Consider the following 15,910-nt stretch of genomic DNA (forward strand, 5'->3'; position numbering starts at 1 on the left):
GCGCGCACTGCCCCCACTCCGAGACCTTGCTACAGTCGTGTTCCGGGGCTTCTGTCCCAGGCCCACAGTCCCCAGCACCCACCCTTCTCGGGGGACGGAGAGCGCGGGAGGGGGTGGGGATGGTTCAGCATGGAGCGGGCGGGGCGGGGCGGGGCGGGGCTCTGGGCGGGGCCGGGGCTGGCGGGGCGGGGTTTGACGGGGAGGGGCCAGCCTCAGGGCGGGGCCTGGCGGAGCGAGGAGCTAGACGCGCGGCGGGGAGGGGCGCGGCTCGGGGAGGAGGGCGGGACTAGGGGCGGGCCAGAGGTAGAGGGACCCGGGGCGAGGAGGAACTGGGCTCCCCGTGGGGCCCGAATTCTCGCTGGGAGGGGCGGGGCTCGGTGCTGGAGGGGCTGGGTTAGGCACCGGGAGGGGCGGGGAACAGACGGGCGGGGGAAGGGGGCGGGGCTCGACGCTGGGAGGGGCGGTGAGTGGGAGGCGCGGCCAAGAGAGGGGAGAGGGGCGGGCCTCGGGGCAGGGCCGGGGCGGGACGCGAGACGCGCCGCGCGGCTCCCCTGGCGGCGGCCGGGTCCCTGCCCTTCCCGCGGGCACAGCTGTGGGGCGGGCGGAGGCCGAGGCGCGGAGTGGCGGGACGAGAAGGAAGCAGTGCGGAGCCTGGCTTCGGGGCGGCGGGAGCCGGTGGGGGCCCGGCGAGGAGGGCTAGAGGTGGCGGGGCCCGGCGAGGCCACGATGAAGCCGAGCGGCGAGGACGAGGCGGCGCCCGCCGGGGGCCCCTGGGAGGAGTGCTTCGAGGCGGCTGTGCAGCTGGCGCTGCGGGCGGGACAGGTGAGCGCCGCGGCCCTCCTCCCCCGCCCGGCAGGGTCCTGGAGAGCACAGCCCCAGCGGGCCGGGCCGGGCGGCGCTCTGGCCGCTGGGTGCCCACTCGAAACTTCGCCAAGTCCGAGCAGAAGTCCTGTGGGACGGAAGGAGACCCTCCGGGGCTCAGGGCAGCCGGGCCGGCACAGCGTGCGGCCCGGGAGGAGCGGCCCCCGGGTGCGGAGTGGGTCCGGCGAGGCCTGACCGCGTGCGGTGGGCGTCTGGTATCCGCGGACCGAGGGTGCTAGGGCGTGATATGGTGAAAGAAGTCTTTGTATTGGTTTATGGCACGGACCATCCCTTTACCTTCTCCATCACAGGAGCCAGGAGAGGTGAGCGCCTCTTTCTCCGGTGGTAGCCACGCATGAAGCTTGCTCTCCTTTGGCAGTTGAATGTCTAACTGTAGGTGACTTGACCTTTGCGTCAGAGAGAGTAGGTTAGAATATATTGGCTATGCAAATCAGAGTCCTGGGATTTAAGAAGCCCTCCCAGGCTTAAATGCCGCAGCTGTTTGTTTTTAAGGACCTTTGAATAGATCCTGTGGCCAGGACGTGGGTGTGGTTGCCCCCAGGTTTAAATCCCTGCCGCCGGAGCTGTGGCGGGCTTGCTGTTTGATTGTCTTTCTTCAAGCACCCCGAATCTGTACCTCCTCCGGCCCACAGCTGAAAAGTGGTTCCGCTCAGTGTTTGGAGGAACTTGTTACAGTGACCAGAAGAAGGATGAAAATCAAGCAGCATAGCTAAAGAGAACCTGCGACTTGAGGTTGAAAAGGGAGTGCAGCTCCTCTTTTCTCACTATCATTTTTGCGTTTTGCTCCCCACCTTTTCCTCAGTACCCCAAGCAGTGCCTGACACATTGTAAAGTTTGGAAGTCCTTGTGCAGTGAATGAGCGGTGGTGGTTGTCCCAGGACGGTCAGGGTCAGGTTAGAGTGGGGAGATGGCTTACTCCTGCCTTGTTAAGGTACATGATTGGGTTCTGGTGATTTGGACAGAAGTAGCAGTGTGAGCAGATTGACTTTTTATATCCAAACAGCATTTTCTTTTTCAGGTCTAGCAATATGAAAATGCTCTGCTGGTTCTTCCTAGGTGTTAAAGTCAGGCTGTTACCAACCCTGAATTTGTCACGTGCTCGGTGGACAGGGCTTTATGTTGGTGTGAATCCTCTAATCCCCTTTAAACGTTAATTTCAACACTTGAGTAGACACATTTTGTGTTGGAGGGCCCTCCCTCTGTGGTTTGAAGGATTCAAGATTCAGCCTGTAAGGAAGGCAAGATTTAAAAGGTGGGTTGTGAAACTTCATCCCCTGGCTCTGTCGCCTTTCCTTCCTATAGGAAAAGGAGGACCCCCAACCTTAAGTGCTAGAATGCTGAAGTTTGCAGCTGCAGGACATTCTTCCTGGAAAGCAGATCCACTATGTGCAGGGAGCATTTGCTCTCCCCCTCCTTCCCTCTCAGGCCCCTCACTTCCTTTCCAGAGTGAGCATCATCAGGATATTTAGTAACTTTTAGGTTCTACCATAAAACTCTTCTTCCTTGAGGCTTTAAGGAGAAGCCAGCTTAGGATTCTGACACTACACTGTAAACCTTGGTGATTTGTTATGGGTTTCTATGGTTTTTCAAATCTAAATCCTTGAAGAAACAGAAGTGTCTTTAAAACATGTATTTTATTGAACAGATGCTTATATAGAACTTGCAGTATGGCAGGCACAATTCTAAGGGTCTTATTAAGAGATATCTTAAGTTTTCACAACCTGACAACAACAAACTTTTTTTTTTGAGAGTGGGGGAGGGGCAAAATAAAGATTCTGCCATTAGGAGTCCGGTCAGGGAGCCCAGAGTCCTGGGCTCCCTCTTGGGCATTATGCGATGCTTCCTGCCTGCCGGGCAGTGGAGGGGAGAGTGGCCGGAATGGCCTATGGCTGGAACAAACAGAAGCCACACAAGGTCATTGCAACCTGTGTAAAGTGGGACAGATTGTCTTAATAACATTCTCACGGGAATGGGGTGCTGATGGGAGAAAATCTGGCCTTTAGCCCAGAGGATAGCCCAAAGAGGGATGAAAAGGTAGGTAGTGGTGATCCTTTTCTGAATCCTCCTTAGCTAAAGGAGTATTTGGTCAGTTACAGTGGCCTTGTGACACAACATGCCCACCCCCTCATCAGTACCCAAAGTTCTGCTATTTTATTAAGTTTGTTCCTCTCAGCTGCTCCTGAGACAGTTCTGTGTGCTGAATTCCTGAGTCCCGAGGGTTCTATATGCCGAAAGTAGTGTTGGGGGCATGGGGGGCGGGGTGGGACCTCCCAAGAGATAAATGTCGATGCCCTTCATCTTTCAGACATAGGTTTGGGTCAGGGCAGTCCTACACACTTTGCTGCCACTGCCCCTTTACCCCATCCTGAGAGGTCTCCACAAAAGCAGCCTGCCCCAAAGTGCTGCCCTCTCCACAGTGGCCTCCCCGGCTCCTCCTCCCTTCTTCCTTGCCTCTCCACCACCCATTCCTGCGTGCCCAACTACCCCTGCTGGGGCCCCTGCAGCAGCCCCTCCCCGGCTATGGGGCTTTGGGGAAGGCAGTGACTTTAGTCCCACTGTTATCACACACCACAAATACAAGTAGTAATACTCATTGAAATGGGTGTTTATCATCTTTGATGTGTGAACAGAAGTATCTTAGAAAACTGCTTTTTTTCATCGTCCCATAAGACTAGATCCAGATTTTGTTGGGCGTGAAGCTTAGACATTTAGGAGCCCTCTTTAAGAAAAAAAAATACAAAATTACAAATTCGAAATTAGGTATAAACATTATTTAGGATAAGAAAAATCACAGCAGTATAAATTTTAAGATGCTAACAAATCGGAATGCATAAAAAGTAATCCTTTAGCTGCTTTTCAATCTCCTATAAGACTTTTTTCACATTTTTTGGCTTCATGCTCCTTGTGCCTTCGAATGACAAGGATTCTGTGCTATTTTCTACGGAGCCAATAGAAAGGTAAGTTCAGGCTTTCCTGTAGCACGACTAATTGAAATTGACTACTGATAGTTTAGGAAAGTTTATTTAGGCTTCACATTTATTATTGGGTAGGTTTATATAGATATTTAGGATTGCCATCAAATTTGAGAATCCTGTCAATTTTCTTTTAAGAAAATTGTTTACTTTAAGAAAGTTGTAAGAGATGGAAGAATTTTCTGCAGACTGGCTTCTAGTTCCATGTGGTTGCTTATTTCTTTCATGACCCCATGTGCCAGTTGCCACAGCTCATGCACACATGCTCCTCTGGTCCAGCCCTTTATGTCCCCAGGCCAAGTCAGTCGGCGTGGTGGACAGTAGAAGCATTTCTGGAAGCCATTCCTACACAGGATGGCTAATAATAACTTACGGACAGGTGTGACGGCAAACCCCGCAGATCTCCCATCAAGCCCAAAGTAAATTTCATCTCTACTCAACTTGCCTGTAGCCAAAAATGCCAGGACCCACTCCGTTGCCACCTGACACAAAATATAATGGGGGTCATAGTGGGAAGAGACCGTGGTTACATCTGCAGTTAAAACAGCTGATTTTTGCACACTTGAAAGGGCGTTCACGTGTGGCCATGTGAACACTACGCCAAGGACCTCACAGAGCCTCTGGGAAGGCGGGACCCTTGGAGCCCCAGCTGCGTTAGCCTCACAGGAAATTCATCTCTGTTTACTGGTGGTAACAAAATCTCAGGACAAGCAGGGAAACAGAAGCCCAGGATCCACCCTCAGTCAGTACTCCAGACCTCTAGGCTCTCCAGTTGGCCTTACGTACCCTGCGGGTGCTGCTTCCCAAAGCTCAGTCTGGACTGGAGAAGGCAGGCTGCTATCCCCATAGCCCCCGCATGGACCAGCCCTTTGGCTGGCCACATTGAACTACTTGGCGTTTTCCAAACACACATTGTATTTTCCTGCCTTCCTTATGCTCCTGGAAAACTGTACCCTCCCTCCAGGGTTCGGTTCCCCAACCTTTCCTTCACGGACCTTCCCACATGACCTTCCTCATCATTCCTGTGCGTCTTCCCAGCTTTGTCCCTGGTCTGGTTGGTGTGCTTTCCCCGACGTGTTCTGAATGTAGATGCTCTCTGTCCATCTCTGACGCCCCAGGGCAGAGAACACCCAGCAGTGGGCTCTGACCCAGTATAACGCCCTTGTCTGGCTGGCTTTGCCAACACAGTGTTGTTTTTGATTTGGGATTTTAATTTTTTTTTTTTTTTAAAGATTTTATTTATTTATTTGACAGACAGAGACACAGCGAGAGAGGGAACACAAGCAGGAGGAGTGGGAGAGGGAGAAGCAGGCTTCCCGCGGAGCAGGGAGCCCGATGCGGGGCTCGATCCCAGGACGCTGGGATCGTGACCTGAGCCGAAGGCAGACGCTTAACGACTGAGCCACCCAGGCGCCCCTGGGATTTTAATTTTTATCAGTTATTCACACAGGCAACTTGATCCAAGTGGAATACTCCTGAGAGGACTGTGATGAGAACAGCAGTGCCCGGTCCCTCATCATCCTCATGCTGCTCCCCAGACGTCACTGTTTTCAATTTTCAGATAGTTACACCTGTCTTCTAAATCACAGGCTTCCACTGCTCATTCTTGAGTCATCTGTTTTAGACAGTGTCTATTATGTTGTGTGGCTGCATTACCCGATTGCTTCCATCGTTATCCGTGCTCACATTCTGATGACCACACAATTGTAATGCCTGGTTGAGCTGGGTATATAGTTGTATTACATATTTGCTTTCTTAGGCAACTTGTATTTCCCTTAAAAAAAAAAAAAAGTTTTGTTTTTCATTTGCTTAGCTTTCTGTGTACCTGCCAACAGTCATTTTCCACCTTCCCAACAGAATTTTTAATGATCTCCTCAGTGTGGTCAAACTCATCAGGTTCATTGCTGTGGAGAAGTGGTGCCCCCATGTTCACATGCATCAGAGGGCACCTGGAAGGCTTGTTGAGGTAGACTCACTCCCATCCCCAGAGTTTCTGATCCACTAAGTGAGGAGCCGGACCAAGAATTAGCATTTCTACCAAGCTGCTTCTGGTCTGGAGACAGCACGTTGAGAACCACTGCTGTATTTTGTTATGTGAATAAATGACTGTTTATTCAGCTCTTGAGGAAACTTTGGATAATGTCCAACTTGGAGTTGTTACGGATAATGTTGCTAAGAACATTCCTGCATGTGTCTTTTGGTTATGTATGTATGCATTTCTGCTGGGGATATTTTAATAATAGGAGTGAAATTACTGCTGTGTCATCAGGTATGAAATTCTGCCAGGTAGCTTTCTAGTGGATGTACCAATTTTCCACTCCTCCCAGCACGGGTTAGGGCCCATGTTGCTCCACATCTTGGATAACACTCGTATTGTCTGTCTTCTCCACTATAGCCATTCGGATGGGTTTGAGGTGGTATTTCATTGTTTTAATTCGCATGTCCCATATGCCTAATGAACCTAAGGGCCTTTTCATGTGTTGCTTGGCTTGACTATCTCCTGTTTTTACAATGGTGGTACTAAAATACTAATTAGAAATGTATTCACCCACTGAACAAATACTTATTGAGGAACTCTGGAAAGGACTGTACCTTTACTCTGAGTGTGATAATGAAGTTCTGGGCAGTCCTGTCTGGGGCCCTACAGGGCAGTCAGGAGCCCGCCCTGGTTGCTGTATGGGGCCCTACAACTCCATGGGGGACGAGCATCGGATATCTGATAGGGAGCTGTTCAAATAGAGCACGTGAGAAATGAGGGTGGATTGACTGGGCTGTAGCGAAGAAGGTGGTAGACAGCTGCGTTTCCCAGGCTGAGTTGTCAGGCCTGCTGTTGGAGTGGATGCAGTGTGTGTGTGGAGGGGGGGTGGGGGGGTGGGCAAGGATGCCTTCAAGGGTTCAGCCCTGCAGAACTGGTTGAATGGTTTTGCCGTCTCCCAAGGTGGGGAAACAGCAGGAGGAACAGGTTTGGAAGTGGAAGTCAAGTGTGTTTTGAGCATGTCAGGCTTGAATTGCCAGGGGATTTCTAAGTGGAGGTGTTGTGTTTGCATCCAGAGTTCAGGGGAGAGGTTGAGGGTGGAGACGCCAGTTTGGGAGCCCTTGGCCTGGGATGGGATTTAAGGCCAGGTCCTTGGACCAGGAGAGAGCAGGTTTGTCCACCCACAGACTCCACCTTAGGATGATCCCAAGTCAAGCTCCTGGATTTTCTCTGGGAGATTCCCAGATGTCAGTATGTGGAGGTCTTGGGTCACTCATTTCTTTCAGAAGAGATCCCTACTCCTCTCCCGCCGGGGCTCAGTGTGCCAGCTCCTGGAGGAAGGGAGGTGCTGGGTGGCACTTTCCCCACTGCCCACCTTCCGTCCCTCACCTCCCCTGGCCCCAGGTGGCATTTTGTGCCCCAGGTCCAGGCCTCCGGTTTCTGCCTAGCTCCACAGGGTGGAGGTCAGTCTGCACTTACAACTGTAAAACTTCTGCCAACATTTGAAACCTCTGCCAAGACAGAACTCCCGAGAGACAACTGGCAGGCACAGAGTAGCACCTGCCCTTTTTGGGGGCACATGTGGTCCAAGTGTCCAGGGCCCACCCCTCCCTGACCCTGTGTTTGAGGCCAACTGGCCATTTTCCTTGTATGCTATTGTAGGGGAAGAGACTTGTTCCTTATGCCCACTTTGCTAACAGGAGCTGGGCTGGGGGATGAGAAGGAGCGCTTTGTTTCAGAGACATTTGCATCTGCACTGACAGGAGGAGCCCGTGAAATCCCCCATCTTACTAAAGGGATGGAAGCAAAGGCTGGTGGCACTCCCACATGGAGGTGAGTCAGCTTCTCTGTGGCCCTGAGATATTTACTTGCTAACCCAAATGGGGCACTCGTTAGTGGAGAGGACAGTCTTCAGGGCTGAGGGGAGAGTAGCCTGAAATCTCACCACTTAGCCAGAGCATGGAAATGATGCTGGTGAGTTCCAGCCTAGGCGTGGGAGGCTGGCTGGAGGAGCTCAGCCCTGACACCCTGAGGTGTAGAGAGGAGAAGGGGACTTTCCCCCCCACCCAAGGAATTTTAAAGAAAACTTTTAATAGTAAAATAATTATAAATTCACAGGTAATTGCAGAAATAGTACAGAGAGGTCTAGTTTCTTTCTTTCTTTTTTTTTTTTAAAGATTTTAAATTTCTGATTTCATCCAGTTTCTCCTGATGGTTATATTCCCACATCATAGAATATTACATAGGAACAAAAAAGGATGAACTATTTTTTTTCAAAGATTTTATTTATTTGACAGAGAGAGACACAGTGAGAGAGGGAACGCAAGCAGGGGGAATGGAAGAGGGAGAAGCAGGCTTCCCGCCAAGCAGGGAGCCCGATGTGGGGCTCGATCCCAGGACCCTGGGATCATGACCTGAGCCGAAGGCAGGCACTTAACGACTGAGCCACCCAGGCGCCCCAAAAGGATGAACTATTGATACACCCAACAACTTGGATGGATCTCTGAGTGAAAAAACTCAAGTTTCAAAAGGTCGAGTAATGTACGATTCCATTCATATAACATTCCCCAAACAACAAAATTATAAAAATGGAAAAGAAATTAGTGGTTGTCAGTGAGTAGGGATCACATGAGGAAGGGGGCAGGGTGAGGAGTGTGACTATAAAGGGTAGCAGGGGGAAGATCTTTGTATTGATGGAATGGTTCTGTGTCTTGATTAGGTGGTGGTTCCATGAATTAACACATGCGGTAAAAGGGTGTCCAGCTACAACACCCATTTTACCAATGTCAGTTTTTAAATTTTGATATTATACCATAGTTATCTAAAATATAACCATCAGAAGGGGACTTTTGCATCCCGGGTCCTCCCTGTCTCTCAGCCTCATCAGGCTGGAAACTGAAGGCTGGCGGGCTCACATTTTTCTCCCATGGGAGATGAGGGAAGAATTCAGCTGAGGGGCGGTATCCCATCCATGTATTAAGCCAGTTTCAGGGTCTCTGTGTCCACTGTCCCAATCCCAGGGGGCCAACTCCCAACCCCAGGGGGGCCAGGGCAGTGCCTGGGCTGCCTGGGTGGTACATTCGGCATGAAGCGGGCATTTCAGCCCCCCACCCGCAGGCCTCCTGGGACAGAGGCCTAAGCTGATGATCATAGTAGCACGCAGGATGGCTGTGGTGGCGATCTTCCTAGGCCCTGGAAGATGGAACAACTTCCTGAAAGGAGTCATACCTGCTCTGTGACTTTAAAAGGAAAAACTAGAGAAGTTAGGTAACAGGCTTGGGGAGGGTAGGGGGAGGTAAAGGGGTCAGGGCAGAGAGAGAAGATGGACACGCCGAGGGGAGAAAGCCAAGGGTGGCACCTTGACTAAAGCTTGAGATGGAAGAGGAGAGTGAGGCCAGTGGGTGGGTGAGGTTTGGGGGGCGGGGCACGAGGAGGCCCTCATTGGAGGCTGGGGTTGCAGGGGGGTGTCCTGCTCAGACTGACCAAGGTGAGTCTCCATGATGGTGTGGTGGGCAGCCTTGGCCATGAATTGTAAGGTGATGGAGACCTCGTTGTGGAGAGCCTGTGGGTTTCTGGCTCAGGCAGCTGGGTCGATTGCATTGCTTGAGAACTCCACACCAGTCAGGGACTAGGGAATCCCTGAGGGGGTTGGCTCTGGTCAGAGATGGAAAATTGGGAGCACCTGCTGTGGAATCCCTTTTCCTGTGCTTAACAGCTATGTCCATGGGCAACTTTCCTCATTTCTTTGTGCCTCAGTTTCCTCATCTTGAACATGGCAAGATAATTATTACTATGTCAGAGTTATTGTGAGGGTTCACTGGTTGGTATGCATGAACTGCTTGGAATGGTGCCAGGACAGAGTGAGCCCGAGTGCCAGCAGGGTGAGGACCCGGCCACAGGGATGCAGTAGATGGGGTCCCAGGAGCGGCCCCTGCTGGCAGGGCCCAGCCTGAGATCTTGGACACTTGTAAGGAATGGCCTGAGGTGGAGAGGGTCAGGTGACACAGAAAAGGCAGCTGAGGTATGGGTGAGGGTGTCCCCAGGATGTGACACATGAGGTGGCCGGGTGCCTGGTGAGGCTGGTTCGGAGTCATGCTGGGGTGCAAGGAAGACAGTGGGCGGCGGGTGACAGGAGTTTAGAAAGTGGAGATGGCAAGTTGGAGGAAACGTAGCCATGAAGCTAAAGAGGGAGACAGTTACACTGGAGAGCTTTGAGACTCGCTGGCCTGTGAGCCCAGGAGAACCTGGTGTCCATGGCCCACCTCTGCTTTAATCAGCTCTTCCTCTTTCCCGTGATTAAGGTTCATTTGTGAGGTATTAGCGGATATTGACTGCTGACCCCTATGCTACATGATAGCCATGCGGAATTCACTTTGTAGGTTTTACTGATTGTCCTGCGTATTACGGTTTTCCAGAGAAACAGAACCAACCGGAAGCCAGCAAGTTCTGGTGGCCTAGCAGGCTGGAGACCCAGGGAGAGCCAGTGAACCTGCTCAAAAGCTGTAGGCAGGAAGAGCCGATGTTGCAGATGAAGTCAGCCGTAGTCTGCTGGACAGTTCTCTGTCAGAAGGATCAGGCTTTTCCCTCTGTTCAGGCCTTCAACTAATTGGACAAGGCCCACCTACATTCCAAAGGGCAGCCTGCTTTCCTGGTTAAAGTGTTAATCTCATCCAAAAACACCCTTGCACAAAAACCCAGACTACCGTGGCCCAGTCAAGTTGACACATAAGATGAACCGTCACATCACACTCACTTGAGCTCGAATCTGTCTAGAACCTGAGACGTACGGTCAGGGTTGTCAGGACTCCACCCCCATGAGCCACGTTTTCTCAGTCCAACAGACCTGCTTCCTCTCGGAAGCCCCACTTCTGGCAAGTTCTCTAGGCGAACTGTTCCCTGGGCTCTGGGGCACACACAGGTTGCTCTGGGGTCTGGGAGACTAACTGTACAGCAGACTTGGGGACAGAAACACAGAATCAAGATGGTGCACAGGGAAGAAGGAGGCATTGGGACAGGACCCTGACACTGACATTGAAGCGGATGGCGTCCCTTCTTCTAGACTGGAAACTCAGCTGTCAGTGACTAAGAGCCCGTGTTTTCGATGTTATGCACTAATAGAATGTTACCTGGAAGGAGAGACCCAGTCCAGGAGGTCTGTGGAGTGGATCCTTCGTTAGTGAGTAGCCGAAAAACATTAATTAAAAAACAGCATACACTGACTTAACTGCTGGCAGAATGAGAATGTTTATGATCTCCAGGAGCGAAAATAGCTGTGGTAAAGGGCTGTGGTGGCGACCTGTCCTGGCAGCCTCGGGGGCCATCCCCCTGTGGACGGGCCTGTGGCGAGAATCCGGGCTGTTTGAAAAAATACAGCACTCTCTCTCCGCTATTCCTTGCAGGGTAGGAACATCTATGAATTAAACTTTTCTTAACCTAGTACTCTGTCATCCCGTCTGAGATCTGTACATTGGGTACAGGTTTTGGTTTTTTGTCGTAAGTCATTAAGTTCTGTCGGGTATTTGCCACAACAGAGTGGCACGGGTCTGAGTGTATATGTACACCATTTTGTGTCCCGGGACCTTTACGTAGGCTTCCTCCTTTAATCCTTACAACCACCCAGTGTCTGAGGTGCGACTGTTACTGCAGATGAGGGAACTAGGACTCCAAGAAGCTCAGTGATTCCCCCCACGCCCCCCGCGGTCTCCCAGGTGGAATTCAGATCTGTATGATTCCAAACTGGGGGGTATCATCTGTGCTCCCTAGTGATGCTATGAAATGGGTCCAAGTAGGAATTACATTCCACACGGGAATTTTTCATGTGCATTTCCTCCCCGAAGAACTAGAAGAACTAGCATTTCCGAGTCTTGGGCAGCTGAGAGGAGGCTAGTTTACATACAGCTTCCCCACACTCGGAAATCCATTACATACAATGCCTATTGCCTTGCTGGGCCTGGGGCCTGGGGCCTGGGGGGCAGGGTGGGGCCTGCTTAGTGAGGGAGGGCTGGGTCCTGGAGCTGCTCTGATGGAAGGCAGAGCTCCTGCCTTCTAGGAGCATCTAGTGGGAGAGACTGGGCAGTGCCTTCCAGTGATGTGAGTGTGCTGTAACTGAGATGTGCCAGGTGCTAGGGAACCACTGAGCCAAGAGGAAGGGCCTCACCCAGGGTGAGTGGGCAGAGGGCTCCACAGGCGGCTTCCTGGAGGAGCCGGGTGGGAGCAGGGTCCTCAAGGGCAAATGGGGTTGGCCCCTGCAGGAAGAAAGGAACTCGTGTCCAAAGACAAAGTTGTGGAAGGGAGAACAGCAGAGAGTGACTGAGGGTGGCAAGGGGGACGAGTGCCACCCAGGCTGGCCACAGAGGTCCTCACCCACAGGACATGGGCCTGCCGTCCTCGTGGGGGACCCAGCAAGCCACAGGGGGGTGCCAGGAGATAGATCCGCTTTCCGGAGAGGTTGCTGTGCTCGCTGTGGACCGCGCTTCAAAGGAGCAGGGCAGGAGGAGGTTTGGAGGCTGGTGGTGACAGGCCATGGGAGAAGGTTAGCAGAATTTGGTTTTGGAAATCATTCAGAAATGGGATCTACCTATCTGGGTGTGTCAGCGGGTGAGAGGGAGGAGTTAAGGTGTCCCAGTGGATGGGACCCAGGGCCGGAAGCAGCAGCAGTGGGTGAGAAAGAGAGGGCTGGCCACCACACCCCACCGCAGGTTGCCAGTGAACACGGACGGCGGGGTGGCCTGCCCTGCCGCTGGGACACGTGGTATGCAAGCTCCATGGCTTTCCTCATGACACATGCCCACGTCGAAATGATCATAGCACAAGAGTAATAAACATTAACAGACACAGACAAGAAATATTTTGAAAAAGCACATGATTCAATACTTCCTCCTGAATCCATAAATCTCCCCTCTGTGTGATTTGTAGTGAGGGGCCTGGGTCCTCTGGAAAGTGTGCCCAGATGACATCAGACCTTCCCCAAACTGCCCACAGAGGTCCTGAGCATGCAGCCCCTCAACACACCAGAGTCGGGTATATTTTGGATCTGGAAGACCAAATGCATAAATACCAGGGCCATTAGATACAGCTTCACAAGAACACTTGCTGGAAAGTCTTCCTGCTCGAGTTACCAATCAGCTCAGCCCATAGCAGCCAAGAGATCTTCATTCAGATGTCCCCCAAGACCTGATCGTGGAGCAGCCCCTGCGTAGGGTGCAAAATCTACCTGTGGGAGGTGGATACAAAGACAGGACAGCCGGGGCTCCTTCACCGGCGTGGCCCGATGTGGAATCCCAAGAGGCCAGCTGTCTGGTTTGCACAAGTTCCCTAGCAGCATGCTTAGAGACTGATACCCCTCCGCCTGCAGAAGTTGGAGACTCGTCATAGAGGAGGTGATGTCTGAGCTGAGTCACAAAGAGAACACATGGGCCAGAAGAAGGCTGGTGGTTCTGTGGGGCGGGGGGTGCGGGGGAGGCTTGAGGGTGAATGATTACTTTGGCTGGAGCATAGCAGTCATGGAGTGGGGGGTGGGGGGGACATGAGAATGCAGAGGTTAGGTGAGGCCCATTTGTTAGGTTGGTGGTTCGGCCTCCTTCACAGACCAGCGACAGAAGCAAGGCAGGTTTCTTTCTCTTTCCTACAGCAGCCCAGTTAGAAGTCTGGGGAATAGGGGCTCTGCTTCTCGAAGTCACTCAGGGATCGGGTTGCCTTGTCGCTTGTTGCTTTAAGGAGGTGCTCTCTCCCCACGTGACCAAAGCTGACCTCTCACCACAGCCACATCGCCAGCTGGTGGCGAGGGGGAAAAGGACACGAGGGCGTAGTGTGCAAACAGTGGCCTTTTAAGGGTGTGACTCAGAAGTTGCACATATCCCTTCCATTCACCCCTCTTGGGCAGAACACAGGGCCACACCTCCCTGCACAAGAGGCAGAGAGATGTGGACTGTTGAGCCTTGCTAAACCTGGGGCTTCTGTTAATGAAAGAAAGAAGAGAATACTAGCTGTTTGGGATCAAATAGTCTCTGCTAGGATCAACTCTCAAGAAGCTATGGTTATGTCACTTCCGGGGGTTTTGTATCCTCAGAGTGCTAGGGAGCCACGAAGTGCGTTATGCTGGGAAGACCCATGCCTAAGATCAGGGGTTTAGCAAGCCCTTCTGGCTGTCGTGTGGTAAGTGGACACGGGTGTCCTAAAGCCGACTGGGGCTGGCTGCAGGAGGTGGGGCCACTGGATGGAGGCCACAGGAGGAGACTCCAAGCGCATCTTAACCTTCTCACACGGTCACCAAAACCCACAGTGACATAAAACAAAGAGACCAAGGTGGTCAGTGTTCATACACAGTAATGGTCCAGTTGGAAAAAATGTGCAGAATCTACTCAAGCAGTCTGATGTGTATTTTCTTCATGATTCAAAGAATTTTGTGCACCTGCTCTATGCCAAGGACGATTCTAGAGGCAAGAGGTCGTGGCAGGGAACCAAAGCGAGCGGCTCCTGCTCTCCTGGGGAGACATACCGTCAACAAAGGGACAAACAGGGTAATTTCAGATGGCACGAAGTTCCAGATAGACTAGAAAATATAAAGTCGCTGGGACAGAAAGAAATTTGGTGAGTATCAGCCAGAAGACCAGAATGGCGGAAGGATGGCGAGCATGGGGGTGGCCTGTGGGAGGTGAGATTTGTAGGTCTGGGGCTTTTTCCTAAAGCCATGGCAGTCGTTGGGCAGTTCTAAGCATTAATGTCATAGGAGCTGATGCATGTTGAAAAATTGGTCTAGTTCCACCACAGAGACTGCAGGGTGCATGGTTGGAATCCCAACACTGAACTGTGTGAATGCTCAACGAGACACGTGGAGAGGGGCAAGTGTAACATGAAGCCCGTGTCCCCTCAGGGTGGCGGTCCCAGGACTCGTGTGTGGCACTGGGTCAGAACATCCCAGCCCCCTGAGGACCCTTCCTCATTCTGGGGTTTGAGAACCTGCTCTCAGCCCAACTACTCCAGTGTGGCCCCCAGCATCGGGGTCACCACAGAATTTGTCAGAAATGCAATGTCAGACCCCAAACCCCATACCTACTTGACCAGTTTTCATTCCAGCAAGACCTCAGGTGACTCATGCACAGTGAAGTTTGAGAAACTCTGGTGGCATGTCGTCTGGTCTTCCTCTCGCCTTCCCTCTAACCGGATGCATACACACCCCACACACAACCACACACACTCCCTTGACACCTCCCCCCACACACGGGACCACACCCACATCACATGCACATATACATAAACCACACACATCACATGCACACACATAAACCACACAGGTACACACACAAATACACAACACACCTCACATGCACATGCATAAACCACACGAACACCACGTACGTGCACATATAAACACACACACCACCACACACACCCCCACGCACCACGCTGAATTGCCGTATAAGATACAAGCTCATTGCCAAGTGACCTATAGAGAGGAGGTCTGGACTAGCCCAAAATTTAGGGATCCCTAGAGGACAAGGCAGTGCTACATGAGTTAGATTTGAGGAGTTTCAAATCTGTAAACAAGGAACCTGTGGAGATTCATTTGGTGGGAACGTACTGTGTGCAAATCGACGTTTTAAGACGGTTAATTAGCCCGACTGTGCTAAGCAGGATGTTGCACATAGAAGGGCCAGCAAGGTCCCAAGTGGCAGACAGTCTGGGGACTGGCACAGAAATGTTAATGGATTCTGCGTGAGCGCTAGATGCTTTGACTTTTGCATTATTTACAAAATTACACTTTAGATTTTCTGTAATATGTATCTGTTAGCAACCAAGATGAAAAACAGAAGGAAACCTGTCCAGGCTCAGCACTGTTGGGGCTGGTACTGGCAGGAGCTGGTAATGTGGCGAGCGTGAAACGTGGGGATCGCTCGATGTCTCGGGGTCTCCTGCTTATTCTTTAAAATTCCACATGCAGCCCTCCTCCTCCCTGCAGACTTGGGGGTCATCTCCTGCTGTCCTCTTCAGCACCGTCAGTACGAGCACAGGCTGGACATGAAGCAGGCCCGCGGGAAACATGATCGAAGGGGACGGATAAGGCTCATGGGGGGCAAAGGAT

General features: G+C 52.0%; 1 protein-coding gene and 1 long non-coding RNA gene across 2 annotated transcripts in view; both read left to right on the forward strand.

Moving 5' to 3' along the window:
- Positions 1-514: 514 nt before the first annotated feature.
- The window catches only part of IMPA2 (inositol monophosphatase 2), a 43,540-nt gene continuing 28,144 nt past the window's right edge, over positions 515-15,910 (forward strand). Inside the window, exon 1 of the mRNA XM_036121707.2 lies at positions 515-822. Coding sequence (XP_035977600.1) covers positions 727-822 — 96 coding nt within the window. The 5' untranslated portion in view covers positions 515-726. The remainder of the gene's footprint in view (positions 823-15,910) is intronic.
- LOC144379899 (uncharacterized) lies at positions 6,749-11,266 on the forward strand. Its single transcript, XR_013443407.1, has 2 exons — positions 6,749-7,662; positions 10,245-11,266. It is a non-coding gene; the product is annotated as an uncharacterized LOC144379899 (long non-coding RNA).

The sequence above is a fragment of the Halichoerus grypus genome, chromosome 13 (genome assembly GCF_964656455.1).
Source record: "Halichoerus grypus chromosome 13, mHalGry1.hap1.1, whole genome shotgun sequence".
Classification (NCBI taxonomy): domain Eukaryota; kingdom Metazoa; phylum Chordata; class Mammalia; order Carnivora; family Phocidae; genus Halichoerus; species Halichoerus grypus.